General features: G+C 48.1%; 12 protein-coding genes across 12 annotated transcripts; 6 read left to right on the top strand and 6 right to left on the bottom strand.

Annotated features, from left to right (window-relative positions):
- The first annotated feature begins 330 nt into the window (after nucleotides 1-330).
- On the top strand, nucleotides 331-2,254 carry C8Q69DRAFT_70713 (splicing factor 3b subunit 4). The gene is made up of 3 exons (XM_028633950.1): nucleotides 331-820; nucleotides 894-1,269; nucleotides 1,327-2,254. Exons 1-3 carry the CDS (start codon nucleotides 801-803, stop codon nucleotides 1,993-1,995), a joined length of 1,065 nt encoding a protein of 354 aa, XP_028482448.1. The 5' UTR covers nucleotides 331-800; the 3' UTR covers nucleotides 1,996-2,254.
- On the bottom strand, nucleotides 2,255-3,113 carry C8Q69DRAFT_70636 (hypothetical protein). Its single transcript, XM_028633949.1, has 2 exons — nucleotides 2,901-3,113; nucleotides 2,255-2,833 (listed from the first exon to the last, which is right to left on the bottom strand). The coding sequence occupies exons 1-2, from the start codon at nucleotides 2,953-2,955 to the stop codon at nucleotides 2,514-2,516; spliced, it is 375 nt and encodes a 124-aa protein (XP_028482447.1). The 5' UTR covers nucleotides 2,956-3,113; the 3' UTR covers nucleotides 2,255-2,513.
- Nucleotides 3,114-3,283: 170 nt separating this feature from the next.
- On the top strand, nucleotides 3,284-4,540 carry C8Q69DRAFT_70534 (ribosomal L28e protein family-domain-containing protein). Its single transcript, XM_028633948.1, has 5 exons — nucleotides 3,284-3,515; nucleotides 3,660-3,754; nucleotides 3,829-3,852; nucleotides 3,922-4,046; nucleotides 4,116-4,540. Exons 1-5 carry the CDS (start codon nucleotides 3,464-3,466, stop codon nucleotides 4,288-4,290), a joined length of 471 nt encoding a protein of 156 aa, XP_028482446.1. The 5' UTR covers nucleotides 3,284-3,463; the 3' UTR covers nucleotides 4,291-4,540.
- Nucleotides 4,541-5,285: 745 nt separating this feature from the next.
- C8Q69DRAFT_446931 (malate dehydrogenase, NAD-dependent) lies at nucleotides 5,286-6,703 on the top strand (the record flags this gene model as incomplete). Its single annotated transcript, XM_028629169.1, has 8 exons — nucleotides 5,286-5,298; nucleotides 5,361-5,392; nucleotides 5,463-5,573; nucleotides 5,629-5,716; nucleotides 5,783-6,160; nucleotides 6,216-6,300; nucleotides 6,356-6,500; nucleotides 6,563-6,703. 8 exons carry the CDS (start codon nucleotides 5,286-5,288, stop codon nucleotides 6,701-6,703), a joined length of 993 nt encoding a protein of 330 aa, XP_028482445.1.
- A 450-nt stretch (nucleotides 6,704-7,153) lies between these two features.
- C8Q69DRAFT_406647 (transport protein particle component) lies at nucleotides 7,154-8,035 on the bottom strand (the record flags this gene model as incomplete). The annotated part of the gene is made up of 4 exons (XM_028628128.1): nucleotides 7,154-7,285; nucleotides 7,347-7,436; nucleotides 7,509-7,626; nucleotides 7,806-8,035. The coding sequence occupies 4 exons, from the start codon at nucleotides 8,033-8,035 to the stop codon at nucleotides 7,154-7,156; spliced, it is 570 nt and encodes a 189-aa protein (XP_028482444.1).
- Nucleotides 8,036-8,833: 798 nt separating this feature from the next.
- C8Q69DRAFT_513812 (MIZ zinc finger protein) lies at nucleotides 8,834-11,137 on the bottom strand (the record flags this gene model as incomplete). The annotated part of the gene is made up of 7 exons (XM_028633326.1): nucleotides 10,660-11,137; nucleotides 10,320-10,532; nucleotides 10,198-10,269; nucleotides 9,824-10,140; nucleotides 9,632-9,737; nucleotides 9,356-9,581; nucleotides 8,834-9,302 (listed from the first exon to the last, which is right to left on the bottom strand). The coding sequence occupies exons 1-7, from the start codon at nucleotides 10,805-10,807 to the stop codon at nucleotides 8,834-8,836; spliced, it is 1,551 nt and encodes a 516-aa protein (XP_028482443.1). The 5' UTR covers nucleotides 10,808-11,137.
- Nucleotides 11,138-11,295: 158 nt separating this feature from the next.
- Nucleotides 11,296-12,139, top strand: C8Q69DRAFT_529997 (hypothetical protein; the record flags this gene model as incomplete). Its single annotated transcript, XM_028633713.1, has 3 exons — nucleotides 11,296-11,476; nucleotides 11,532-11,582; nucleotides 11,722-12,139. The coding sequence occupies 3 exons, from the start codon at nucleotides 11,296-11,298 to the stop codon at nucleotides 11,874-11,876; spliced, it is 387 nt and encodes a 128-aa protein (XP_028482442.1). The 3' UTR covers nucleotides 11,877-12,139.
- Nucleotides 12,140-12,387: 248 nt separating this feature from the next.
- Nucleotides 12,388-15,328, top strand: C8Q69DRAFT_406497 (alkaline-phosphatase-like protein; the record flags this gene model as incomplete). Its single annotated transcript, XM_028628120.1, has 8 exons — nucleotides 12,388-12,572; nucleotides 12,630-12,674; nucleotides 12,727-13,018; nucleotides 13,085-13,212; nucleotides 13,267-13,637; nucleotides 13,699-14,203; nucleotides 14,258-14,731; nucleotides 14,785-15,328. The coding sequence occupies 8 exons, from the start codon at nucleotides 12,388-12,390 to the stop codon at nucleotides 15,326-15,328; spliced, it is 2,544 nt and encodes an 847-aa protein (XP_028482441.1).
- A 16-nt stretch (nucleotides 15,329-15,344) lies between these two features.
- On the bottom strand, nucleotides 15,345-16,248 carry C8Q69DRAFT_70504 (hypothetical protein). Its single transcript, XM_028633947.1, has 2 exons — nucleotides 15,930-16,248; nucleotides 15,345-15,848 (listed from the first exon to the last, which is right to left on the bottom strand). The coding sequence occupies exons 1-2, from the start codon at nucleotides 16,163-16,165 to the stop codon at nucleotides 15,446-15,448; spliced, it is 639 nt and encodes a 212-aa protein (XP_028482440.1). The 5' UTR covers nucleotides 16,166-16,248; the 3' UTR covers nucleotides 15,345-15,445.
- A 233-nt stretch (nucleotides 16,249-16,481) lies between these two features.
- Nucleotides 16,482-19,699, bottom strand: C8Q69DRAFT_436389 (meiosis protein MEI2; the record flags this gene model as incomplete). Its single annotated transcript, XM_028628565.1, has 14 exons — nucleotides 16,482-17,142; nucleotides 17,207-17,312; nucleotides 17,365-17,444; nucleotides 17,501-17,544; nucleotides 17,605-17,633; nucleotides 17,687-17,704; nucleotides 17,800-17,830; nucleotides 17,885-17,903; nucleotides 17,960-18,026; nucleotides 18,087-18,122; nucleotides 18,174-18,539; nucleotides 18,592-19,026; nucleotides 19,078-19,465; nucleotides 19,530-19,699. The coding sequence occupies 14 exons, from the start codon at nucleotides 19,697-19,699 to the stop codon at nucleotides 16,910-16,912; spliced, it is 2,022 nt and encodes a 673-aa protein (XP_028482439.1). The 3' UTR covers nucleotides 16,482-16,909.
- A 1,660-nt stretch (nucleotides 19,700-21,359) lies between these two features.
- C8Q69DRAFT_476345 (exocyst complex component Sec15) lies at nucleotides 21,360-24,478 on the top strand. Its single transcript, XM_028631258.1, has 9 exons — nucleotides 21,360-21,645; nucleotides 21,707-22,699; nucleotides 22,771-22,902; nucleotides 22,956-23,057; nucleotides 23,111-23,220; nucleotides 23,272-23,407; nucleotides 23,468-23,917; nucleotides 23,976-24,226; nucleotides 24,280-24,478. Exons 1-9 carry the CDS (start codon nucleotides 21,595-21,597, stop codon nucleotides 24,356-24,358), a joined length of 2,304 nt encoding a protein of 767 aa, XP_028482438.1. The 5' UTR covers nucleotides 21,360-21,594; the 3' UTR covers nucleotides 24,359-24,478.
- Nucleotides 24,479-26,218, bottom strand: C8Q69DRAFT_476338 (histone-fold-containing protein). Its single transcript, XM_028631257.1, has 4 exons — nucleotides 25,775-26,218; nucleotides 25,654-25,667; nucleotides 25,508-25,564; nucleotides 24,479-25,416 (listed from the first exon to the last, which is right to left on the bottom strand). Exons 1-4 carry the CDS (start codon nucleotides 25,854-25,856, stop codon nucleotides 24,739-24,741), a joined length of 831 nt encoding a protein of 276 aa, XP_028482437.1. The 5' UTR covers nucleotides 25,857-26,218; the 3' UTR covers nucleotides 24,479-24,738.
- Between the last annotated feature and the right edge of the window lie 280 nt (nucleotides 26,219-26,498).

The raw sequence follows: 26,498 nt of genomic DNA, 5'->3' as shown, positions 1-26,498 counted from the left end.
GGTTAGGTGCTGCTGACCTCGAGTGTGAACGGGAGGGATAGGTACTTGAAGAGCGATGGTCGGGGCTCGCTGTAGGTGTAGCCTGTGCTATGTCAGTAATGGCACAATGAAGGGCGGAGAAGAAATTCAGAAATAGCAGAGGAGGTAGCATACCGAGATACATGATCAGAGGCAGGTATCCGCTATAGACACGGTCGTCTGTCAGTCCACGTTTCCATAAAACCTGAATTGCTGTGAGCCTCACTAATGGATAGCGACTCGAGAGACGTCAATGATCTTCGAGATGCGCTCCTAAACCCTTGAGTCAGTGTACTTTGCCTTCGCGAGAATATAAACAGCATCACTGACCTTGGTTTCCTCTGAGAACTGAACCATCTTGGGCAATGTGTTTTGGTGAACGAAAAAGAAACACGGCGGGTCAAATTTGAGTGTTCAGGAAGGGAACTAGACTATAAGAAACAAAAGCGAATTATGATGGCGTGAAAAGACGTCGGGTAAAGGTGATGTGGATGAGTTGTAGTGACGGAGACCGCAGTTAAAAGCAAGATACGTCGAGTCGCCGAGCCGAAATTTCTTTAGAGCCGCAAGGCACAGGCAAGGATAAGCTTCCGTCACTTAACCAACGATCGCCCCGAGCTCCCAACCCGCATTGCAACTTTCACTCTGCAGGTATCCCCACGTTCACCAGCTTACTGCAGCACAATCACAGCTACCTTTTTCCTGCTATCGCGTGCTTATACGTTTGGAGTTCTCTCGTCTGTGTGGTTAACCTCAGGCAGGGTGCCAATTGAATCGTCGCCATGTCGGGCGGAAGGCACTGGTACGATCACCTCTTAATTCTCAAAGCCAACTAGAAAGACACTGGTCCTTGGGCAGCGCTGATAATTCAATAGGGAACAGGACAAGGAAGCGACTGTGTACATCGGAAATCTGGATGAACGGGTCACAGACAGTCTCGTATGGGAGTTGATGTTACAGGCTGGTCGCATTGTTAACGTTCATCTTCCCAAAGATCGAGTCACCCAAACGCACCAGGGCTACGGATTTGTCGAGTTTATCAGTGAGGAAGATGCAGAATATGCTGCGCGGATAATGAATGGAGTCCGCCTGTACGGCAAGCCTATACGAGTGAATAAAGCATCTGCAGACAAACAGAAGACGGTCGAGGTCGGCGCGGAACTGTTCGTTGGCAACTTGGCTCCGATGGTCACGGAGCAAGTGCTCTACGATACTTTCAGCCGCTTTGGGACACTTATCTCAATACCAAAAGTAAATATTCACGCACTTAATTGCAAAATTACTGGAATATGCGCTAACTTCCAATAGATCGCTCGCGATGAAGCCAACCTATCGAAGGGTTATGGTTTTGTATCATTCGCTGATTTCGAGGCCTCCGATGCAGCGATAGCCAACATGAACGGTCAATATTTGATGAACAAGGAGGTTTCGGTTCAGTACGCATATAAGAAAGATGGCAAGGGCGAACGACACGGTGATCAAGCAGAGCGTATGCTCGCTGCACAAGCACGGAAACATAACGTTCAGCCTCAGATTCAGCCAGTTCCCCCACAGGTAGTGGGTGGAGGGGCTCCTATGATACCAGCAGGTACAATTAACAGCGACGGTGCTCGCCCCCCGAACGGTGCAACCCCCGATTTTGGCGTCGGAAGAGGCGCCCCTACAAATGCTGGCTACCAGAACGTAATGCCTGCGCAGCAACAAAAGCCCATACATCCTCCCCAGCCACTTGCTGCTTTGCCTCCCGGTCTCCCGGCACGACCACCTCCCTCACGGGCGGGTTATGGAGGACCACAGGCATTTGTACCTCCCGGCTTCAATAACGCTGGTCAGCAGCCTGGGTTTCCACCCCAGGGGGCTATACCACCTCCTGGATTTGGCAGCCCTGCTGGATTCCCACCGCAAATGGGCGCTCATGGACACCCTCCACCATTACCACCCGGTTTCCAACAACCAGGATACGGCCGAGGTCGCTGAATTAGCTGCCTATCTTGCAGAGGCTAAATCAATTACCTTCAGAAAAAGGGTTTGCGCCAATTTCTTCACCCCGCGTCGGATAGGTGATCTTCTTGATCCCAGAAACCCGCGCACAGGGGTTTACTCAGCAGTGGATATCAGCGCTTGAAAAGACCTTCTATTTCGCTCTTTAACCAGACGCGATGATTAGTACATGTGACTGAAATGGTGGAACGAGTGCATGGAACAGCAGTGGAAAGACGCAGCCCGGAATGTGTACGAATCGTTGGGTACTGAATTGTTTGTTAAGGGGAACTTAGAAGGAAGATAAGAAAAAGGGAAAGATGCGTCATGCACTGGGGATTTTTTTGATAGTTCCGCAGGTCAAGGGCTTTAGCCGTCAGAGGGATGACACCGGATCCCAGGCGCTCTGTCTCCAAGGCCAAAGGGTATTTGGGTCATATCATTGCAGTGTCACGCGGATACAGTCTGCTCAGAACAGGCCATATGTGAGATGCATTGTGCATAAAGTTCGCGAATCATGAGAACGAGACGAATTTAGGATCCCTGGGCCGACCATCGGGTCCGATGTTGTTCTTCGCAAATCGCTGCTCTGTATATAACCGACGAGCCTCGTCGAAATTGACGCGCCTGCTCCTCATCAATCTTCGAATCTCGCGTTTCGCCTTCCGGTCTAGCCCCGCTCTAGAGTCGCCTTCCGCGACGTTGGCAGATAGGTCGAAATCGGTTGATGTAAATCCAGCTTCAATATCAGCGGTAAAGCTGTCAGGCAGACGGTCGTATAGATAATCAGGTATTGGAATCAGCGGCATCCATCGGGACCGAGTAAGATAAAGCGCTATTTGAACCGTCAGCTCGGACCACCATCAGATACGCGTACTTCGGAGAGCCGAAAGAAAGCTTACCAGTCCCAAAGACCAGAACGGACAGAGTCAGGGTATAGAGTAAATAGTAGCCCATAGTGTAAGATGGCTGGGTAAAACGAGAGTGAGGAAATGAGGAATCGAGAGATGTGACGTGACTAGTTAGGTATCTCAAGCGAATGAGGTCAGACAGCGGCGGAGTATGCCAGATATCCTATGCTGTGATACGATACACAATCTGCATCTGGCGGTGCAGATGGACGATTGCCATGATAAGCTCTTGGGGTATTTAGGGAAGAGAGGCCGGTGGTTTGAGCTGATACAAAAGCAGGCAACGTCGTCGTATTATTACTCGTGATCACGCCGCCGACTTCCGAGCACGGCCTTGAAGCCTGCAATTTCAGGCATGAGTAAATGCCTTGTTGCACTAGACTAAAAGGGGCTAAATTAGCGAGCTGGACAGGGCTCGCAGCGGCCCCAGTTAGTTACCGTTATTGTTCTGGGCGCCGGCGCACACAATTATCTCGTCGAAGGATACAAGAAAGAACGACATTAATCGCCCTTATTGTCCCCTTTCCATCACCAGGACAATCCCGACCGTCAAAATGGCCACCGAGAGATCCAACGTCTCCAACGACCTGATCTGGCAGATCACCCGTACGTTCCACCTTTATTTGAGAGACCCGGGATAAATGTTGCGCCTCCGCAGTTATGCATGTGCCGACACTTTTTTCCAGGACGCCCTGTTCCGGCAGTTACATTGGGATAGGAGATAGGACTAATTCGACATTGGATGTACAGGCAACCAGAATGCTTTTCTGGTCAAGCGCCCCAGCGCCGGTGGTGTCCAGTTCTCTCGTGACCCTCTGAACCTGATCAACAAGAACTCCTTCAAGGTATGTACCTGATAGGTATAAACCAGAATTCCGGCATCACGAAGTATTGGAGCGCTAACTCGTCATCATTTTAGTACGCTGGTTATTCCAACAACAAGGTATGGCCCGTGCCTCCGACATTGGAGCTATGAATCCCTACGATACGGGTACTTACACCTCTTTTATAGGCTGTTGGTGTCCAGCCCACCGAGAAGGGCGGCGTTGTCTTCATCTCCAAGACTTCTGGCAAGCCCCAGCAACCTGCTCAGAGCATCAACACCGTCACTTGGGGCCCTAACGCCTCCAACCGCAAGTAAGTGCGGTGTCTCAGGACACATGCCATCAGCATCGCTGCGGGCAGTGCTGATACCTCTCTTTCTAGGATCTACAAGGGTGTCGCCAACAACACTGCCAAGAACGGCTACCGTGCTGACCTCCGCGAGGAGGCTGTTGCCCGTGTCAGCGCCATCCGTCGCTCCCAGCGCACCAAGAAGGTGTCTCCTCCTTCCAAGGTCCGGGGAGCCAAGGCCAGAGCCGCCGAGAAGGAGTCTGCGTAAACACATTTTCAACCGACCGTCAAAACAATCCGAGAAAAGGAAAAAATCCAGCGGAAGGGTGGCATATTCAGGGAAGTCACCAGGCTGGCTGTTACTGGGTCACGTCCCTCTAGGGGTGGTGTAATGGAACGAAAGGCGACAAGACATGCCTTGAATCTAGTCTCAGTGTGACTTAGATATTGTCCTGTTGGGTCCTCATTGTCGGTGTCTGGGCGAAAATCCAGTGTCTTCTTTTTTGTTCTTCCGTCACGGAAAATAGGCCAACCGTTGAAGCATGGTATTACATATGTATTTGGCCGAGGTCGGGAGCTCCATCCGGCTTGCCATGGACGGAGTTGATCTGCCTCGGGACTTGCCAATATCTGTGAATCCCCTAGTAAGCTCTCTTCCGTGCCATTCCCGTAGACTGCCAACCTCATCCGCCTTTACCCGATGACAGGATGGGTCATGAAAGAGAGTCAGCCTCGTTATTGGCGAGAGGTCCAAGACCGCGATGACACAAGCCTCCATGAAAGCTCGTAACAATTGCCTCTGTGCTGTATCTACCATTGGTATGGTCCAGCGAGCGTTCGCCCGCACCCGTCAACCCCACACGTTGTCCGTTCCCGATCGCCTTCCCTTTGTCCTGGAAATAATGCATATATATATATATATAGGTATATATATACTCGTAGTCCCCTCCCACCATATTAAGTCAGATTTAAGGTTGGCAGTCAAGCAGAAGCCAACACGACATAATTAACCATCCCAATTGCTGCCTGTCCTCTTGGTACGTCCTCTGTTGCGGCGTTTAGTCTACGTATCCGATCAGCCGCGTGCCTTCCTCCCTTGGTCCCTGGCCGCAGTGCCCCTCCTCTCCTCCTCCCACCCCGCCTTTTTCGAGCTCCTCGGGTTTCCCGTCAACATTGCTGTCATCCATCATTTCCTCCTGCTTCCTCTACTGACATCCAACCCGTACAACCAGATTATAAACGAACCCTTCAGACTCCTTCATCATGGTTAAAGCAGGTTGGTTTTTCCCTCTCTGAGTTTGTAGTAGCCATGCAGCTGCTAACATAACAAACTCGCAGTCGTTCTCGGAGCTGCTGGTGGTATCGGCCAGGTAGGAATCGATCCTCTATACCGTTGTCAATCTCTTGAATAATCCGCTGATTGACCTTGCGCCGTGACAGCCTCTTTCTCTGCTCCTGAAAGCCAGCCCTCTGGTCGATGAGCTCGGTCTTTACGATGTGGTGAACACTCCTGGTGTTGCCGCAGATCTCTCTCATATCTCCTCCAGAGCCGTACGTATTCCTTCACCACTCCTTCTGCTTGCTCATGGCGCTCACATCTGAACAGAAGGTTTCTGGTTTCCTGCCAAAGGATGATGGCCTCAAGAATGCCCTTACTGGCGCTGATATTGTCGTCATCCCAGCCGGCATTCCCCGTTAGTCTCCCTCCATTGGACGCTGTATATGTATCAGCTCGAGCTCTGACTGATTTCTCCGTACAGGAAAGCCGGGTATGACCCGTGATGACCTCTTCAAGGTCAACGCTGGCATTGTCCAGACCCTGGTCAAGGGCATCGCAGACTTTGCTCCCAAGGCCTTCATCCTCATCATTTCCAACCCTGTCAACTCCACCGTCCCCATTGCCGCAGAGGTCCTGAAGAAGGCGGGCGTCTTTGACCCCAAGCGCCTCTTTGGTGTTACTACCCTGGATGTTGTTCGTGCCGAGACTTTCGTTCAGGAGTACAGTGGTCAGGCAGACCCATCCCAGACTTTCATCCCCGTTGTCGGTGGACACTCCGGAGAGACCATTGTCCCTCTTTTCAGCAAGGCCAAGCCTTCTTTCCAGATCCCTGCAGACAAGTACGATGCTCTGGTGAACCGTAAGTGCACCTGAAAGGCGAGGTTCCAGAATTCATTTAGCTGACTATGAACAAGGTGTCCAGTTTGGCGGTGACGAGGTCGTGAAGGCCAAGGATGGTGCTGGTTCTGCCACCCTCTCCATGGCCTATGCTGGTTTCAGGTGCGACACCCAGCTTTCCAGTCAATGATGAGCTGTTCGCTAACGGTTTTTGTAGATTTGCCGAGAGTGTCATTAAGGCTCAGAAGGGCGAGAAGAACATCCTAGAGCCTACTTACGTCTACCTGCCTGGTGTCCCTGGCGGTGATGCTATTGCCAAGGAGACTGGCGTTGAGTTCTTCTCCGTCCCCGTGGAATTGGGAGTAAGTAGATCCTCAATGACGCTCATTGATTTCGGGTTCACAATGCTAACACCATTGAAAAGGCCAACGGTGCTGAGAAGGCTGTCAACATCCTCGAGGGCGTCTCCGACCAGGAGAAGAAGCTGTTGGAGGCTGCCATCAAGGGCCTCAAGGGCAACATTGAGAAAGGCATTGACTTCGTCAACAACCCTCCCCCAAAGTAAATATCCACTCCCAGTCGCTGGCTATCTCTCAGTGCATCCTCCCTAGATTCATTGTTTCCTGTATCACCATAACATATATTCAACCCCATCAAGTGTCATCAATGGAATTTCCCAAAGCTGTTCGGAGGATTCGTGCTAATGGCTGCTACGCTGGGAAGATAGGCTTTGAGTATTAGGTCCTTGACACGATGAACCATTGAATGAATTGTCACGAAGGCGTTTTAAGACAGCCGATAGTTGAATTCAGAGAACAGAATCGGGAGGCCCTCCCTTATCTGTAATTTCTAACAGCTCAAACTTCTGGAGACGTGTGTTTAAGCGGGGTCTCGCCGAAAATTAGAAAACTAGCATGAGTTTTAAATCATGAACTCCATCGTTCCCACTCGTCTCTCCATATGTCATCAGGCTATAGTGTGTAAATGAAAGCGCGCGAGAAGTCTGTCCAGCAGCTCACGGCTTTGGAAGGATGGTTTTGATCTGGAAGGTCGCCCCCGGTAGATCGGACGTTTCTGCTTGTACTGTAGCATTTATATTCATGCTGGCCAGCACGCCGCGTATTACACCGCACGGGAACCATAAATACTAAGCAAACGTTAGTTAGCCTGGCAATTCAAATGTGGTCTGCTTAGATGGGCGATCTCACGGCTTGGGCTCTTGCGACGGCGTCACTCCGTACGGCCATACTCATCCTGCTGAATGGCCGGAAGGAATTATCAGTTAAAACGAAGACTCCCTGGACGTCAATGTCAGCCCCCGTATATTCGACATTCCAGCTCTGTCATATCATCCGGGCGCTCATTCTCACCCTGTGGTTCGTTTTCAAATTATCCACTTGTTTCCTGAACAGAATCGTCCATAGATCTTTGCATAGGAATTTGATGACGTCGAGGTTATCTGTGAATCGCGGTCGATCTCGAGAGAATCTATTTTGAAAAGAAAAATCGAAACCAGTCAGTCAGCATACGAACGATAAGCGCAGGTTGCGAATTGAGTCCTGCTTATCAACTCGTCTCGCGAGGGGGGAGGGTCAGGCTGTGTTGTTCATGTTCAAAGGAACATTGGACAGCACATGCTCTCTCTCTCTCTCCTCTCTCTCTCTCACCTCTCAGCAAGACCTTGTCCGACTCTGTATCCTAATGATTCCAGACGAAAAAACGTCGCTTCCTTTTGCTCTTCGTCATCCATGCCGTCCTCGGAAGTCGATAGTTCCCGCACCAGACGCTCCGCCATCGGCACAATCTCTATAAGAAGCAGATCGAGGCATGATGCGCCTAAGAATCGGGCGTGAGGATCAGACGCGCTGTATGGAGGTAACGGAGTATCGAAAGACATTGGATTGGGGTATGAGGTAGTATGGTGCGAGACGCGAGTGACGGTGGTGGAATGGGCGGTAGAGTTACCCCCGAGATCATCGATGAGGCGGAAAGCCCGCCTGGATTTAGGTCAGACAGCAGCGCGGACAAAAATTGTTCTCTTCTGGTTCCCTTGTGACACACCACTGTCGCGCTTGTTCGTAGTAGGTACCTGAGGTGATGTCGCGGAGATCAGTAGTACCTAGGCCTAGTAAATAATATTAACGCCTAGGCACTGGTACTTACGGGGTCCGGAATGAGTGGGTAGGTGAATTTAGCCTTTAGCCCCGGCCTCGGCAGATTGCCCGCAGTAGTTTAGTATCTAGATACCTAGGTGCCTACCTAGGTAGGTAGATAAAGACAGCGTACTAGTTCCATTCAGATTACTGCAGTAGAGACAGCCCAGAAATCGATTGCAAAACCAGAGTTCTTGGTATAATTGTTTATCTACAGAGAATATAGCACGATTGATCATCAGGTCATGAAAGAAACTCGGGACTTATCAGCCATCTTCAGTTATGCTCCCGCGCTAGCAGTCGTCAAAGAAGATTAATGACATGCAGCTAACATGTCTGAAAGGGGACAAGTACTCCAGTGCTTGACCGAAATCAATCACCAACCATCCTAGCGGTAATCAGTACCTTAAGAAAATATCCGTAGATCATCCGTTTTCCGGCACCATCTAACGCCATAAAAGACCATGCGCGCCGTATAACCATGAATAATTGTATCAGATCACGAGGTAATGTAAGTGGCTGTCCTCCGGGGAAGGGGGGACTCAGAAGCCGTTTTGGTAAGAGAAATTCGAGTCCGCCCCGTTCCCCGAAGTGTGGCCAAAAGAGCCCTGCAATCTGTGTTGAGGGAACAATTGGCCCGGGAGACTAAGAGCCTGCCTCTTTGGTTGCCTAGGTGGAGTTTCCTCATCATCACTGCCTGTGAGATCGATCACTTGGGCGGCTGATCGTTTGTTGGATGATGGTCTCGTAGCAGACGAGGTAGTCGATGGCTCCCGTGACTGCGCAGGTGTCCGTTGCAGTGTAATATGCACTGGAAGGGGTTCCTGTTTTAACGGCACCGTGGAGGGTTCTTTAATCTCTATTAAGTCATCGTCGTCATCAGTGGCGGGTGTCACTCCACCACCCTGTGGTGTTGATTCTTCGTCCTTTGGATTCGACCATTTGCCAGTGGGCTCTACTATGACTTGATCGACTTCTGGGGGAGTAGACCGGAGTATATCGTCCACATATCTAGCCTGTTAGATCTAACCACGCATTTCGAATTGGGAAAAGAGATAACATACTGATCAATCTGCAATGATTCAAAGCTCGTGGCTTTGTTACAGACAGGACACGTCCAGGTAGGTGCTTGCTCCTGTAGTTGAAGAAAGGAAGACGCATCAAAGCATTGGTTGTGGGTACATATGACCGATCGGCATGGGACCTCGATCCTCAGGGTCGATAGGGGGCATTTTAAGGACATAATGCTGGAAGTCGTGATGATATCTGAGTCTTCCGCTCTGCTTCTCACTAGAAGAGGTCAGAGCAAAGAGCATGATTCCGGGGAAAATATAACGCACTCTCTCGGACTACCTGTTCCTTGGAGATGGTCTTTCTCGCTTTCAGCTTTGCCACGAGTTCCTCAACAGGATGTCGCTGAACTAGGTTTACGAGAACGAAAAACTTCTGTATGGGAGGTTAGCAGAATGACACGCATAAAACACCACTGTACACTTGTTGATACTGCTTTTGGCCGTGGGGGAAATACTTGCCTTCTGGGTCAGGGCGTATGTCATGACAATATGGTTAGGATAGCCTGGCTTTTTCCGGATATGGTTTGTCACATCAGCTGGTCTTGTTGACCCAGGTTTGTTCTTGAGGCCCCTGAGGTTTGCCTTAACCTCGTCGAGATTCGCCTTTAATTCAACCTGATGAGGAAATGCAATGTCTGATTTCGAGTACTGATTGAGACCAGTATCTGCGGCGCAGTAGACCATTACTCTAACGTTCGGATCATTCTGTAGTTTTGCAGCAACAGACGTGTTAAGAACCACCCTAAGTTCGACACTATCCCTTGTATGTTCTCGGACTTGGAGATTTCATCAGCACTTCAGTTCTTTGAAGGATTAACAGAATGCGCTCACACCTTTGCATTCCATAGTCGGGGTAAGAGGCTCTAGGATGGTATAAAATGGACTATCTTTGAAAGTCAAACGGCCTGGAGCATAGTGAGCTAATGCGAACAAAACGGCAGGCGCATAGACCTACCTGTCGAGAATGGTTGTGATGTCATCCCTGACCCAAGGGAGGACTGCCTACTCTGTGCAGAGGTGGGCTGGAGTGTGGAACTAGGATTATTTGGATGTGCTGATGGCGACAGACTCAGAGAGCTAGGCAGGGACCGGTGAGCAGTGGCATAGATGAACTTTTTGAGCTGATTATAGCGATCGATATGTCCGCCTTGGTAGAGTCTCTCAATATCTATCCAGCACGTTAGCAAGCGGCAAATGTAAGCCTGGAGCGAAGGAATCGAGTCTGAGAAGGAACAAGGTAGAGGGGTTTTCAAGGCAAGGACGAGGGGAGTGGTGTGTTGGGTTGATAAACTGACAGTCAATAATGCGGAGCTGCAGCGACACCTTAACGCCAGAAACGGTGAGGCCTTCGTTTCGGAGGATATCCTTCAGTTGAACATTGGTAAGCGTCTTGATCAGGGCGGTGATGCTCTGGAAATCGGGAGCCTGCCCTGGAGAGGCCATTGTCGAGAGAAGAAGAGAGGGTGAACAAAAGGTCCTGAGTAGCTAGATTGGGGACCACCAGGGCTTGTCACGATAGGTGGTGGCTCGAGACGGCAGATTTCCTCGTGATGGTTTGACGCAGAGACATTTCAGATCTGTTCCCTCCATAAATAATAGTCAGGAATCGAAACGATGGGCAGCTAGATCCCAGACATCTGCTTAACAGATGCGATACACTGTATCGGCGGTTTGGAGGCAGTCAGTTAACTACTTTGAGGTGATATGATGACATAAGACAGGGAACGCAGCCCACCTTGTTAATTAACTACAAGTTCAATTATTATCGCCACAGGCCGCTCCGAGCGGAACAAAAACTAGCGGGAAAAGAAGACCAAGAAAAAAAAAAGTCCTCGGATTTAAGCTCTCACTTTCATTTCACGCAGAATCCAGGCATCGCTATTCTTCGCTTCTAACTGGGCTGAGAGGATTTTTGTACCCTCCTCGAAAAAATGGCCAAGAGCATTCGATCCAGCGTGCAGAAACGCAACAGGGCCAAGCTGAGAGCTACAGTTTTTGGGCCTGCCGTGGACGCCCGCACGGCAAGGCTCTCTGCGAAGCTGCAGGAGTTAGCAGCTCAGCCCCGACCGAAAGATACGGATGCAGCTGGTATGGAAGTGGACAATACTACCGGTATGTCTCACCCCAACAGTTTAGACAAGACCAGAGTCCTCTAATCATGGTCCAGACAAGCAAGATGCAGATGCTGCCAACCACAAAGGGCAGAACTCGGATGCTGGTAAGCCATTACATTACTCCTTTTGCTTTCATTTCTATAGCAAGAAAATTTTTGGCACCTTTCTCGTCTCTTCTGTTCCCCTAAGTATCCCCTACGAGAATGATACCGGATCAGTTCAGCTGACATGGTTGCCAAATAGAAATGGATATCGATGGAGTGAATCAATCTACTACCAAGACACATTCCTCGAAAAAGAACGGTCGTGTGCAAAAGCGTCGCAACAAGAAGCCCCGTTCGTCGATTGTATTTCCGCGGAACCCTCACAAAGAAAAGAGGGCCTCCAAGAGAAAGTGATCTGGGTGGTGAGCTTTAAGGATCTGCTTTATTATGTTGACAAGGCGCTGGCGTCTGGGCTGTTATTGGAAGTGATACATCGACATTGGCAATCATCATGAATACTTCGTGCCTTTTCCCCTCAGGTCAACCTCGACACAATCTCCGAACCGACGAATGGTCCCAGATGTTTGGTCCGGTTGTCAATGGGCGTCCTGAGTATAAGTATATTAGATTAAATAATATCGTATATTCAAACTTCCCGGCATTAGTATACATTTGTTACTGTATTTTGTGTATATTCAAGAAACGTAGAATGTAGTTAACAAGAACAAGTTGATTGCTCTTATGCATTGGAACGACTCGGCAGAATTTGGAAGGCGGTGTAGATCATGTTGACAGGTAGAACTAATAGATGCCGCGGAATAAGTACGGCGTTGGTATCGTAGCATCTGCATTGTAATATACCCTGAGCTGACGGTGCTACCGATTACGCCAATGTTTGATTCAGGGCGCAATGGCTCCTTCAATTATGAAGCTTGCGACTCTTGTCGCTAATTTGCTGGTACTGATCGCTATGGTCATATTCGCGACTGGCTTCTTTCCCTACAAGCCGTTATTGCAAGGGCACGCTTCATTTGACGACTCAAGGGAATACCGTAGACCGCCACAAATCTATAACAAGCTCATATTCATGGTAGTCGATGCTTTAAGAAGGTAGCACTCCATTGGCCCTTCTATAGAGCGCTGCACTCTGCTAACGCCCAGTTACAGTGATTTTGTCTACTCCGACGCGTCGGGTTTCTCGTTCACGCAAAGGTTGGCTACCATGAGCTAGATAATATTCCTTGGCAACGCTCTAACTGTATAGCTTGATCCGATCCGGTGTCGCTCTTCCTTTCACTGCTCATGCCAGTCCTCCAACGGTGACTATGCCTCGTCTGAAGGCTATCACCACCGGTTCAGTGCCATCCTTCTTGGACGTAATCTTGAACATAGCCGAGTCTGATACGACTTCGACCCTTGCCAATCAAGATACGTGGCTATCACAGCTTAAGGCTAGATATGAAGGACGCCTCGTCATGTACGGAGATGATACTTGGTTGAAGCTGTTCCCAGGAATGTTTGACAGAGCGGATGGAACTACGAGCTTTTTTGTGTCGGTCAGTGTAAAATCAGATTCTGTGATAAAGTCTATATCAATGCTGAATTCACGTAATTTATGCTAGGATTTCACTGAGGTAGACAATAATGTGACTCGCCATATTCCCGACGAACTTGCGCGGGATGACTGGTCTACTCTGGTCATGCATTATCTCGGTCTGGATCATATCGGCCATAAGGCTGGGCCGAAGAGGTATGGGACGAGTCGAGTTCATCTCTTACTCCAACTTAACTAATACGCTCGAAGCCCGAATATGCTCCCGAAACAACATGAAATGGATGATATTGTGAAAGAAATCTATACCGCAATAGATACTCACGAACATCTTCAGTCGACACTTCTTGTTCTCTGTGGTGACCACGGGATGAATGACGCTGGTAATCATGGCGGTTCGTCTGCGGGTGAGACATCAGCAGCCCTTGTGTTCATGTCGCCGAAATTTGCGCAGAAGCAGTTCGAAAATGCATCACCCCTGGAAGCTGTTGAGGATTTCCAATACTATCGCAGAGTCGAGCAGTCAGATATAACCCCTACATTGGCAGGATTGCTTGGCATACCTATCTCTACAAACAATTTGGGCGTGTTCATCCCGGAGCTTCTCACAATGTGGGATGATGGTGAGAGATAGCCGGAAACCGTGCTAAAACCCGAGTCCTCAAGCTGATCAATACTTCCCAGTTTCGGAAAGAGTCCAGCTTCTCTTGGAGAATTGTAGCCAGATGCTAGGAATCGTTAAAGCCGCATTTCCGAACAGGGCGTTTGACAATACGCCGCCACTCCACCGCTGTGACTCCAAGGTGTCCGATATTGAAGAGCTCGAGTGCGCTTGGCATCAAATTTCCGACATGCTCATGGCGTCGGATGGGCGCAATGATACTCTTGCTGAGATCGAGTCCCACCTGTTCCGGTTTTCATATATGGCGCAAGAGCTTATGAGCCATGCAGCTAGCAATTATGATCTTTCCAGACTTTATCAGGGACTATTGTTCTCCGGGATCGCCGTCCTACTCTCTCTTCCCGCGATTTTTACTCCGCTGTCGAAAGCAAGCCGTACTGGCGTATTCTTAATTCTTAGTATCGCAGGCTATTGCTCAATGATGTTTGCAAGCAGCTATGTCGAGGAGGAGCAACAGTTCTGGTATTGGGTCGCCACTGGGTGGATATTCTATCTGCATATCAGGTCGTAAGTGGAACGGTATTGATTGCATTCTCACTTCTAACGGGATTTCGAATACAGGGCGAGATCTGATGCGGCTGAATCACAATTTCCCAGAATGCATGCCATTGCTCTTATGCTCACTTATCGACTAATGAGACGTTGGAATCAGACGGGGCAAAAGTTTTCAGCTGAGCCCGACATTGCACGAAACTTCTTACCTTCTCATCCGACATTATTGTGGGCTCTTGTCCTTCTGACGTATTTTGACTCTTGCCGTCGGATGATCTCTGCCTTTTCTGGATCCAGATTTGCGGTCATTAAGAGGTCAATATCCCTTATAGTAACATGCCTGGCATTGACATTCAAGATGTCTTTCACAGCAGCCGATTCGCCAGCGCTCCTTGACCATCCCCTGATGAGCAAGTTTGTGGATACAGTTGCGAGCAGGATATCGCTAATAATGCAAGCGAGACTTGTCTTCTTTGGCATCGCATTGGTTATACTATGCACTGTATCTGAGAGGACGAGGCGCCGTCCTGGAAACACACGTACGTCTTCACCTTGCTTGGCCGCGAAATTACTAACACCGGCACCGCAGGTGAAAGGATTATTCTACACGAGGCCTTAAGTTTACTTCTGATAACTCAATCGAGAGCAACAAACATCCCGTTGTTTTTGGTCCTCCGAGCCCAGAAATCCATTCTTGAAACTATGGACCTCACTGGACTAGAGATCACCATCATATCACTGATTTCACAGTATGTGAGCTTCTTCGCCTTCGGTGGATCAAATGCGATATCTTCCGTCGACTTATCCAGCGCCTATAATGGGGTTGGCAACTACAACATTCTCCTAGTCGGATTCCTAACATTCATGAGTAATTGGGCCGGACCAGTATGGTGGGTGTCCGCGACACACCTTATTCACCCACGTTGGGGCAAGGTAGACAGGCAAAACCACTTGGCAGTCCTGACCTTCCATTCTACAATGATGCTGTTGTCTGTCATGGCAGCATGCACAGTCCTAAGGACACATCTCTTTATCTGGACAGTCTTCTCTCCTAAATTTCTCTACACTGCAGCCTGGGTTGCAGCACATCACATTGTGATTAATGTGCTAGGTGAAAGTCTTGCATTACTGTGTTTTTAATCTAGATGATAATGCCAATGGAACAAACTATCTCTTTGGCACTCGATGGTGCCCACAAACGCAACATGACGCTCTCAGAATATTTGAGTTAATAGAAGCTTCATGGATTTCATCTGATCAAAGTAGATTACTAAAGAGGTCATCTATAGCATTCTTCTTTCGCTTCTTGCGAGTAGACGGCTCATGTCGTTTGCTCTTGGATGGATTCGGTGCTGAGGTTTGATCGTCACTTGCGCTTTTACTTTTCGGACGTCGTACTCTTGCGGCAGTCAACTCATCATCCGCTTGCTGACGAGTAAGTGCCGGGGCATTAGTTGCTCGGTGAACTGGTTCCCCTATGTCTTGAGGTTGGCCCAAAGCCACGCCGTATGAGGGCTTATCGACTTCATCGTAAGCAACGGGTGATTCTTGCAAATTCTCTTCTTGTATCCCAACGACTCCTGCGACGCGAGCAACTATGGCTAATAAAACCGTGCCAAGAGCGGAGAACTGCGTATCTGCGACAACTGCAGAAAAGGCCCTGTTACGATATAAAGTCAGTTCTGCGGATGGAATACTGGTAACATGTCGAATAAGAGAAGCGCAAATGCATTAAACATACAGGTAACATCTGGGAATAAGACGCCTTCGAAGGTGGTCTTCGTAAGTTGCAACAGCATTTCCAGTTATGTCGTCTTCAAGTGCCATCAGAAGATTGTAGATAGAGCTTTTCAATATACGAAGCCATTTCCACCACTTGGCGCCGCTGTGCTGGTTTTTGTTGCGATGATAAATCATATGGGTCATGGAGTGGATCGTACGAATTTCATCGCCTGCCAGTGGAGATCTGGTGGACATCGTGATGAATCGCGCGTATTACCGACTGAGCTCAACCTGACACGAAGGAGCAAGGTCCAGGAATTCCGTGGCCTGGAATACAGTCGTTAGACCTCCCCATCACATGCATAGAGCTTTTTGCTCATAGTTGCAATAATTGTCACGGTGTAGTTGGAACAAAGTTGCGGTTACCGAAGGATCGGAGTGCAGATCTCTGCAAGCGTAGCAAAGGTAGGTTCCGCATGGAAGCTAAGCGAAATATGGTAACTATTCCCGAGAGTTTGTATATATAAGTACAGTGCCCAAGAACCATATTCAGTTCAAAAAAAAATCATACCAGTATTTATACGAGTCTACAGCATGTAATTATAAGCTTACTGTCATGTGTCATTACAAATCATCGAAATCAGCTGTTATTACCGAAGGAATACTCCACAGCGCGCGAGCCGAGGAAGAGCTACTTAACACCCAAACAAGATATGTCCATCCATGACGCCTAGAGTCTTGGAGATGCCGCAGCAGAGCTCCAAAAAGGGCCTAACAAAGTTTTCCTTTTTCTTCCTTCGCTTCTTCCTCTTTCCTTTTTTTCGGTTAGGGGTTCCTCGAAAACCAACGGACTGCAGAAAACATCACAGAATGGACTGAAGGGATGTAGAAGGTAACTCGGAGAAACACCTCAAGGCTTCTCAACAACTTAGAGTATTCAACAAGCGGCGCAAAAAATAGCGACATCGCTGCAGGGTACATGGACATGTGACTCGATCTTCAAGAAGTCTTAGGTCCCCGGGGAGAGGACTGAGATTCGTACCATGGTTTGAAGACAGGGAGGGTTAAGGGAGCGCTCCTTGGTCCGCTCATCATCGCAGGGGTGCGCCTTGGGGTGCAGGTCCGAACATAGACAATTTCACGTTCAGCGGCAGTTGTTCCACGGTCATACTGTGAACGGCGGCGGCGCTGCTCATCACGATACTGCTGGCCGACACGCGGTGCGAATAAACCTGGTAGATATGTCAATCGCAGAACAAGCTAGGTATGCATCGAGCTGTTCGGGCTACTACATACCGACATGCTCCGCATTCTCGACGCTGCGGCGCATCTTCGAAGGGTTATCTGGTCCCGGGAATCGATCCTCAGTCCCAGCGAGAGGGCCAGTACCGGTATGGAAGATCTGAGATGTATCAGAGAACAAGTTATTTGCCAGCGGAAAACTGTAATCTTGCCTTGGGACGGAAAGACGGATGCTCTAGCATCACGGAGCTATTGCGAAATTTTTGCACTAAGCAGTCTTTGCCTTGGATCGCTAGGTAAAGTTTAGTAGCAGATCATAACACGGCTCTATTGAAACTTGAAACTTACTGGCGTATGATATCTCCGCAACTTTATCACTGTTGAAACAGTTCCTTCATAATCAGAAAATTAGCATGGATCAGTAATATAAGTCTTTCATGGTGAGTGCGTACCAGTTACGGCCAGATCGTGCATTTACGAACTTAAGTGCCTCAGTCAGTATTCCTAGGAAGTCTATTACATTGAGATTCTCACATCAATAATATCAATTGGCTAGACTCAAGTTAGCAATAGTACGAACTCGGCGGGGTAAGGAGAAAGAAAACGAGACAAGAAGAGAGGATATTTGTGTGCATATGAGAACTCACATCTTCGAAGTTGATGAATGCATAACCGACACTAAAAGGATGTTATGATATGCTCACTGAGCGTACAGTAAGGTGGGTTACTGACTTGCAATTATTCGCGAAATCTGTAGGTGTAAGTCAGTGATACGTTCCCCACGGGTGCAAGTACTCCTACTCATACCAATACGTAGATACATAAAGTCATATTTCCCACGGCTTGTTTCGTCGACAATTTCTTTCAACATAGCCTATAAATTATCAGATATCTTTCTGTACAGTAAAAGTAAATAGTGTGAAGCCGGTTTTACCTGGTCAATCTTGTTGGGGATATTACGAAGCATGATCTATCTGATGTCAGTTGTCTAATACCAAGTTATGGAAGTTGAATTACCAACCGTTGTACGGACATCAAGTCCACATCGAATTCTTTCCACATCAACAAAGTTCTGATTTGTAGAACGAGGGTCAGAGTAACGGGAAATCTCGGCCCGGGGAGGATAGACATTGCGCTCTTCAAATCGGGTCCATTCCATCAGACCAGCTCGTTCTCCGCGTGGTACTGTAGAGCGCCCAGTAGGGCTCAATTCGAAGTAAGGGCTGTGCGATACTCTGCTAAGGGAGCCCATAGTACTGGAAGGATACAGGTGGTTTCCTGCAGTCCCTCGAAGGGGAGATATCTGCCTCATTGGGGTCGCAACCGAGTTCCGACTAGAACTATCGTTGACATCTGGTTTGTAGAACTTGACCTCCAATAAACAACTCTGATACTATGTCAGTCTTCTGATAATGATGAGGGTTCTTAACGTAACGCACATTGACAGATGTCCCATTTAGGGTCACCACTGCGTTCTCTGAATCTCGTGTGTCAAAGAACTCGATGAGGAAGTCGCTAACATTATCCTGGCCTGTGGGCACAGCGTGGAATAGTTTCAGGTCACCAAAAGTCTCAGCCAGATCTTTAAGTGATTGAGCGACACCCTGCTCATGAAGATTGGGGTCTCGGCTATCATAATACACAGAGACGAAGATCTGACCCTCGAAATCGGAGACCTGGTTCGAAAGAGACATCTCGTGCCGCTGAGCGTACTCCTTCGCAGTGAGCGGATGAATACGCCACTCAGGCCGGAGATGATGTATCTTGTTCATCGCGGTTTGCGCTTCGCGGCTATCCGTGAATGCAACGGAAATCCTACCCTTCGACCGTAGCTCTGAGAGTACCGGACCCTTGAGGGTTCTGAATTCACGACGCTTGTAATAGTTAGTTAAGAGTATTAGCTTAAGGAAAACACACATGCTTACACTGAAAAAGCCAGCAAGGGTTAAGTAAGACAAGCCAGTTGGAACGTCTTCAATAACGAATGCGCGGCTACGTCTCTCCTGGTCAAACTGACCAATAATAATGGGCGAAGAATGGTTATGCTCATTGCCAGTTTTCGCTTTTCCAATAGGACCAAAGTCGGAGATGATCTGATCTGGAAGCCTCTCATTACCTTTACGCAGCAGGCCGTGGTCCGGCTCCGAATTGGCTGCCAGGTATCTCACTCCAGATCCAATGGACTTGAGCAGTCGGGCAGAAGGTTGATCATTCCCACTGGCAGGACCAAGGGGAGTGAAACTTGAGGCCGTAGGAGATAGCTGCACGCGACCATGGCCCGTGGGGGGAGCGATGAAAGGGTCTGGACCAAGTCTACATATAATTATTAGCCCAACAGCTCAGAAACTGTATTTTAATTGACTCTGTGGATACTCACGCTGCATAGAATTCCCTTAGCTCGTCCTCGCTCGATGCACTGCAGGCTGTAGGCCCCGAGACACCTTTCGATCGCAGGTCCTCCGGAGAATACGTGGTGAGTTTGGTGTCAGGGGAATCATGATGAGAAGCGCCACCATTGGAAGTACGGGGACTGCTACTAGGATGCATATAATCTTCTGTCCTCATCTTAGAGACTGGCTCTCAGTGAGCTGCAGCCAGGATAGGAACAAAATATGGACACTAGGGCCACGTGAATTGAAGAGTCTGTGTCTTCCAGTGTACTGGTGGCAGGAAATAACAGGGTTAGAGTCAAAAAACACGTATTTAAAGTATCAAAAACTGCTGTACTCACAGCTATTAACTTTGACTTAGCAGTAGAGAAAACACATGGACATGGGACGAAGTGTGTAAGATCCTGGGTGAGATCAGACGAAGCAGACAGCACGTGTGATAAGAGTAAAAGTGAGGAAACAAAGATAACAAAAGAAGAAAAACAGCAGGGTTACGTTGTGACGTTGCGTTGCTAGGGAAGTTATTTTTGACTCTCACTCTCACTCTCACTCTCTAAACCTCTGATTGCAAGTCCTATAGGAATGCCTTAAAAACTTCCCTCTATGGAGAATATAAAGCATAGAAAGTAACATATTTTCTGATCAATTGAAGAGTTATGAAAGAAAATTGCGAGGTTATATAGCAGTTCTGAGGATATAGAAAGATTTCCACATACAAAAGCATAGGATATGGACTCTAACAGGTGGTTCTATGCAATCACATTACAGCAACCTAGAGCAGCATCAGGGCCTATGCGTTTACCACAGAAGAGCTACGGCGGCATAGGTAGATATTCAGCTGTTTGAACGTACATCTATAGAAAGGGTATCTAGCGTAACTAGACTGTAGATCATAAGCAAGCCTGAGGTAATGCATATGACACGATTCGATGCAATGTGAGTGATATTCTGCGTGGTGGAAGGCAAAGGAAAGAATTATAGACTGAACCTTAAGAACGCATACAGGTCCGTTTGAAATTTCCAATGCAGTACGCCGTTGAGAATATTCTACATAATCCTCTCGTACTGACAACTGGGACTGGACTTTTATAACATGGGTCATAGAATTTGCGAGTCGCTCGTGTCTGGTCAATCGCGCCGCGACCTATGTTATATACCCAAAACTCGATACTTATTGAGCTGGAGAAACTATCTCGGGCAGATAGAGCCTAGACAATGAGAGTGGTAGGAAGACAGCATATGTGACCCAACCCAGCAAGGAGATCAGCAAGTCTTGGAGGAACACTACGCTTCATCGTGGCTTACCCACTGAAGTAACCAAGTAATAAGCAGTGGAAAGAGGAGCAGTGGAAAGAGGGGCAGCGAGAGAGTACACTCCGGCCATAGATGGCACCGTGGCACTGTTGAATACAAGAAAAGAGAAAAGGAGAAACGATGTCATGTGGCCTTATACACATACACCTGATTCGAATTACTCCCAAAGGACGAAATTTCCAAGGACTTAACGATAAGATGCGTACTTTCGTAACTTCCCAGAGAGCCGCACTACTTAGGCATACATTGTAGGTAATAACAGGCGGCTGATCATTGTTGATACTCGTTGAGCAACTTCAGACCTGTTGCTATGAATTTACAATATTTTATGCTCGCTAGTATAGGTACCTAACTAGATGTCTTATACTATGAAGGTAGTTACCTACCTGGTTAGCGTTATCTTATCTCCCTCTATCTAATGCCAGGGCGGTGAGTCGTGACAGAGCGGAAGCGGCTAAACTGTCCCTATCGGTCGCCCTAGTCTACCTTAGCAATGAGCTGCGACAAACGGGGTCCAGAATCTCAAATACTCTATTCACTCTTTATGGACTTCTTTTGTGAGTATCTTTCATAAGTATCTGACATCACTATTATATACTGTGCTGTTCAATTAGACACTTTGCTTTACATTCAAGCTCCTGCATATTGGATGGCTAATTGCTCAATATCCTAATTGTCATTACAATCATAACTCAGGCCGACAGAATAAACAGCAGGTTAGCTATAGTGGATGTCAAGATGCCTTCTGCTGTGCCTAGCCACAAAGATCCCCTTCATGTGCTCAATCAGGTCAGTGTCTACTCATTGATCCTAATAAATGGAGTCTGCTAACTTGCGTGATGGAACCTAGATCATCATTTCTCCCTCTGACTCTGATTACCTTGACCAGTTAATACCTTCAATCCGAGAATACAGCCATGGAAATCGAACCTCCCAGTTGCTGCAGTCGCTCTCCAAATTTGCTGGCGACAAAGAAGCGGAGATAGAGACCATGTGCAACACGAACCACCAGGAGTTCGTTACATCCGTCAATCAACTCTTACGTATCCGTGAGGGCACTGTGAGCTTGACTTCGGAGATCCTAGACCTTAATCAGTCTATTCAGGCCAGCACAGAACGGTTGGCGGAACAAAAGAAGGCACTGGTGGAATCCCGAGGGCACCGCCAAAATATCAACGAAACGTCCCGAGCGCTGCAGGACTGCCTCGAGGTTTTACGCCTGGCGAATCAGGTTCATGACCTTCTTGCTAAGAGGAATCACTATGCGGCGCTGCGAGCCCTCGATGAGCTCCAAAACGTTCATCTCAAGGGTGTTACTCAGTACAAAATTGCTGAAATGATCCAAAGATCCGTGCCTGTGACCCAAAGAGCCATAGCCGAGGCTGTGATGTCAGACCTAAACACATGGCTTTATCGCATTCGCGAAATGTCACAATACTTGGGTGAAATATCTCTCTACCACACGGACTTGCGAAAGAGAAGGCAGAAGGAGCGAGCAGAGAAGAACCCGTATATAGGACAATTCAAGCTTAACTCGGCCATTGAATTGGTTTCTGACGAGCATGAGGAGTATGACCTGCTTCAGAACGATGACTTGCAAGTCGACTTCACGCCACTTTTCGAATGTCTCCATATACACCAATCGTTGGGCCAGATGGATAGATTCAGAGTCGAATATGCCAACACGCGACGGCGGCAGAAGGAGCTCTTACTCCCCACTTCAATATCTCTCCTAGACGAAGATGGTGCTAGTTTGCACACACTCCTAGAGGAAATGTCTGGCTTTGCCATAGTAGAGCGGTCAACGATGGAGAAAGTCCCAAACTTGCGATCGCCCGTGGATGTGAGTGTACCAATCCAATCAGATAATACCTCGCCTTGAAAAGCTCCATGCTTATACTTGACCACTTCCAGGTTGACGAACTCTGGGAGTCCATGTGTCACGCAGCTGTTGGTTTGATATCGAAGGCGCTCCCTGAAGTCGACAATGCTGAGAGCCTTCTAAAAATCAAAAACCTTATTACATTATTCATGCAGGCGATGGATGTTCGTTATTTCAAACCATGGTGATTCTTCGAACATTTTCTGATTCTTATTAGACATGGAATTTTCCTGTCGGTGCTTTCGACAATTTTCTCTTGTCCGTTTTCGAGAGGTACGCGGAGTTACTCAAGAAGAGATTCAGTGACGACTTTCAAGAGGTATATCCCTACTTCATCTTCTAACACCGCTGTCGATGCTCATGGATGGTCAGATCGTCTCGACCGACGACTACATGCCGATGCCCATTCAAAACGCCGAGGAATATGACAAAGTTCTCAATGTGAGCTGGTACACTCCGGACAAACCACAGGAAGAGCAGACGTGAGTGTAGTACGCTTTGATTGTTGCATGGCTCTTGCTAATTACCAGTAGTTTCCCGTGTGTCCTACCCTTCTCGCAGATGTATCCGTTGTGCTGTATCGACATTCGAAACTTCTTAAATCAATTCTATTTTTTCTCTAGTGATGATTTCCCCCATCCAGATGTAATCGATGAGACTTTGAAAGATGTAAGAATGTGACACCATCACCTATATAGGACAGGCTTCTAATCTCACAAAACTGACTAGGCGCTGGACGAACTTCTGTCGGATAAAGTGTGCGAGACTCTCGTTGAGCGTCTTAGCTCGCAGTATCTTGGGCAAATAGTGCAAATCCTCATTAATCTCGAGCACTTTGAGTCTGCCTGTCGGGAATTGGAGACTCTCCTTGCTGCCGCGCGAGCACAGACCTCGACTGCAGGGGTTGTCACTTTAAAGGCGACTGATAAATTCAGGAGCAATAAGAAAGCAGCAGAAAAGCGTATCTTTGAGGTCGTTAATTCGAAGATTGATGACCTTATCGAAACTGCAGAGTACGATTGGACAGCGCCGTCCCCCCCTACGGAGCCGAGCAATTACATGCAGACACTTACACGGTTTCTTTCAAACATAATGAACTCAACGCTCCTTGGCCTTCCTACTGAGATCAAGGAACTGATCTATTTCGACGCTCTTAGTCACGCGGCGAACATGGTTCTGGTATCAGCTCCAATCTCCGCTTACCGATGATGTTCAGGGTACTGACCTGGAGTTCTAGTCACTGCCCCTTTCAGCAGAGGTGAAAAAGATTAATCCAAATGGCGTTGCTGCTCTAGCGAAGGATGTAGAATATCTCGCCGAATTTGTGGACAGTCTCGGCGTGCCAATTCTCCGAGAGAATCTTGACGAGTTACAGCAAACGGTGCATTTGATGCAGGCAGAGAACACAGACGAATTCTATGATATTTCAACACGAAACAAGAAGTACGGACGTGTGGATGCGATTAACGGGCCCGTTTTGCTGGAAAAGTATGCATCGCGATCTCTGACTGGGACTCGGACATATGCTAACAAGCGATTAGACTTACCCGCACCGTCCAGAGCCCTGCGAAGACCGATAAATTCTCGGCTCTTTCCTCGAGATTTGGTATGAAGTCTTAGTGAAACGGTAATGTCTGCCGAACGGCATGTTTACAGCCTTTGTCATTACAGTACGGCCTCATGTGGTCAATTTAACGCTTACTTATCTTACTCGAATACGAGCATATTCGCAAATAGAACTTTGCAACTTAAATTTCCTGATAGAAACTAGAATACGTGCACGCAATAAATTTCTGCATATAGGGTCATTCCAAAGTCATTGATCATTCTCAGTCCCCACCACATTAGGCGTACTGCTCTCATTAAGCGCACCGGGCTGTGTCCTTTAGAATAATCGGACTGAAATGGCACTATCCGAACAATCCGCGAATAATCACTTGATTCAGAACCAACTCATTAGTAAACCCGAATAATTGGCCTGCCTTCGGCTATAATATTGCCTATGGCTCGATGAATAGAAATCGTACCTGTTGTGGTGGAAGGTGGGGATACGCAGCATACATCCCCTCAAACATCTGTGGTTGCGGTTGTCCGTATGCTGCGGCTGGATCTGACTGTACTGCTCCCGGGTACATTGCTGGCTGGTGTCGGTATTCCTGGTCTTGAGGCAGAGCATGCTGGCCAAGTGAGCCGTAATCTGGTGCACCCATGTGGTGTTGTTGATGCTGAACTCCCTGTGAGGGCGGCAGTTGTCCGGCTGCACTTGCAGGGGCAGCCGCTGCAGGCGCGGCAGTGCCACCCGTCTGACTTGACCGTTTTGTGTGCGAAGTAGCTTCTTCTCGGGGTACTATGTCAATCAGAAAGTCGAACATGTCGGACTTTGAAAGAGCGGCAGCGATGTCGGACCGCTGCAAGGTGCGTCGTTTGTTGTCCTCGGCATGAATCCAGGCTCGCATGGTCAATTCAGTAATGAATATGTCACAGCCCTTCGCGAAAAGTATAGGAGCCTCTGCAGATATCATCTTCACCTCTGGATCGGCTTTCATCACTTTCTTTATGCGCGCCAGAGGTAGCTGGTGTATCTTATAATCATGGTTATCTGTCTCGAGATGGTTGATGGTGTGTTGCCAATAAGTAGTGAGAATATCGCGAGAATTTCCTTGGAGGCCTTGGTTTACCTATAACCACCATCGATGTCAGACAACCGTCCGCCCACTCTCCAAGCACACAAGGCTGGACGACAAAGCGCATGATTCCTCAGCAACTCACATTTGCCCAAGTGCCGGTGTATAGCTCCGCGACGGGCGCATATCCTTGCGCTGACAGCTAAAGGACGCATCATCAGCACCAGGCTCCGAACAGATTCCAGGAATTCTATTGTCAATGTTCAAGAAAATTGGAAAAGGTTAACGTACCGCCGCGCTCGCCCCTGTGCATTACCATTGTTAGCTTTATGATTATACCAAGAACGATGGTTAGTAAGACTAATCAGATTTCAAGGGTAAACATTGATAAGAGAAAGTGCGGAGAGCGAACCATAATGGCCCCCGTTTCTGATATCATATACAGGTTGCGGCCGGTTCTGTTGTTGCCCGGTGCCCTGTGGAGCCTGTTCCATGACTTTGGGATCACTGAGTTGCTGGATGTCGTGGTAGATGAGTGCTGGCAAATCAGGTCGAAGAGGTTGGGTAGATGGTCCAAGGTTGGTGTAGATAACAAGGTTGTTCGAGATTTGAGAAGCTCGGTCAGCGGAAAGTTGAAAGAAACAACAAACGGCGTCTAGAAGAAGACACGAGCAGGCCGTTGATAACAATAGGAAGCAGAGACCTTCTATCAATACAGACGCGACAAGACGTATGAGGTCAAGGTGAGAGAGGCTCTACTGCATGCGCCTCGCGCCAAGACCGCAAAGCTTGCCAAGAGCTGCGTGACCTGACAACAGGCGTGAAAGCAACAGGCCGTGTATCATTATAACTCGTATCTTGAATTCAATAGTGCAGATTATATTTTTAATATTGTCTTATATTGTTTTCTTAGTCAATATTGAAGTTAGTTGGTTATGTACTTTGATTTAATCTATAGGAAAGTAATATGAATGAGTTATTGGCTTTAATAATAAGTACTCAAGTAACTTACTAACTAGTTAAGTACTTTCAGAAGCTTTCGTGGAGTACCATAGATCTCACCACACTATCTATCTGTTCTTTCTCATGCCACGACTACCAATTCCCGCCATTTTGCGAGCTTACCAGCAGGATCA

The sequence above is a fragment of the Paecilomyces variotii genome, assembly GCF_004022145.1.
Source record: "Paecilomyces variotii strain CBS 101075 chromosome Unknown C8Q69scaffold_11, whole genome shotgun sequence".
Lineage (NCBI taxonomy): Eukaryota > Fungi > Ascomycota > Eurotiomycetes > Eurotiales > Thermoascaceae > Paecilomyces > Paecilomyces variotii.
Note: the sequence above shows the minus strand (reverse complement) of the source record. Positions and strands in the feature narration are given on the sequence as shown.

Coding starts and splice junctions, on each gene's coding strand:
- C8Q69DRAFT_476345 (XM_028631258.1), top strand. CDS start 21,595: ATGCCTTCTGCTGTGCCTAGCCACAAAGATCCCCTTCATGTGCTCAAT. Junction 22,700..22,770: donor ACTTGCGATCGCCCGTGGAT/GTGAGTGTACCA, acceptor GACCACTTCCAG/GTTGACGAACTCTGGGAGTC. Junction 23,918..23,975: donor ACGCGGCGAACATGGTTCTG/GTATCAGCTCCA, acceptor CTGGAGTTCTAG/TCACTGCCCCTTTCAGCAGA.
- C8Q69DRAFT_70504 (XM_028633947.1), bottom strand. CDS start 16,165: ATGTCCACCAGATCTCCACTGGCAGGCGATGAAATTCGTACGATCCAC. Junction 15,849..15,929: donor CTTATTCCCAGATGTTACCT/GTATGTTTAATG, acceptor ATATCGTAACAG/GGCCTTTTCTGCAGTTGTCG.
- C8Q69DRAFT_476338 (XM_028631257.1), bottom strand. CDS start 25,856: ATGGAACAGGCTCCACAGGGCACCGGGCAACAACAGAACCGGCCGCAA. Junction 25,417..25,507: donor ACACCGGCACTTGGGCAAAT/GTGAGTTGCTGA, acceptor TGGTGGTTATAG/GTAAACCAAGGCCTCCAAGG.
- C8Q69DRAFT_70713 (XM_028633950.1), top strand. CDS start 801: ATGTCGGGCGGAAGGCACTG. Junction 821..893: donor ATGTCGGGCGGAAGGCACTG/GTACGATCACCT, acceptor ATAATTCAATAG/GGAACAGGACAAGGAAGCGA. Junction 1,270..1,326: donor CACTTATCTCAATACCAAAA/GTAAATATTCAC, acceptor AACTTCCAATAG/ATCGCTCGCGATGAAGCCAA.
- C8Q69DRAFT_70636 (XM_028633949.1), bottom strand. CDS start 2,955: ATGGGCTACTATTTACTCTATACCCTGACTCTGTCCGTTCTGGTCTTT. Junction 2,834..2,900: donor CGTTCTGGTCTTTGGGACTG/GTAAGCTTTCTT, acceptor CGGTTCAAATAG/CGCTTTATCTTACTCGGTCC.
- C8Q69DRAFT_70534 (XM_028633948.1), top strand. CDS start 3,464: ATGGCCACCGAGAGATCCAACGTCTCCAACGACCTGATCTGGCAGATC. Junction 3,755..3,828: donor TCAACAAGAACTCCTTCAAG/GTATGTACCTGA, acceptor TCATCATTTTAG/TACGCTGGTTATTCCAACAA. Junction 3,853..3,921: donor CTGGTTATTCCAACAACAAG/GTATGGCCCGTG, acceptor CCTCTTTTATAG/GCTGTTGGTGTCCAGCCCAC.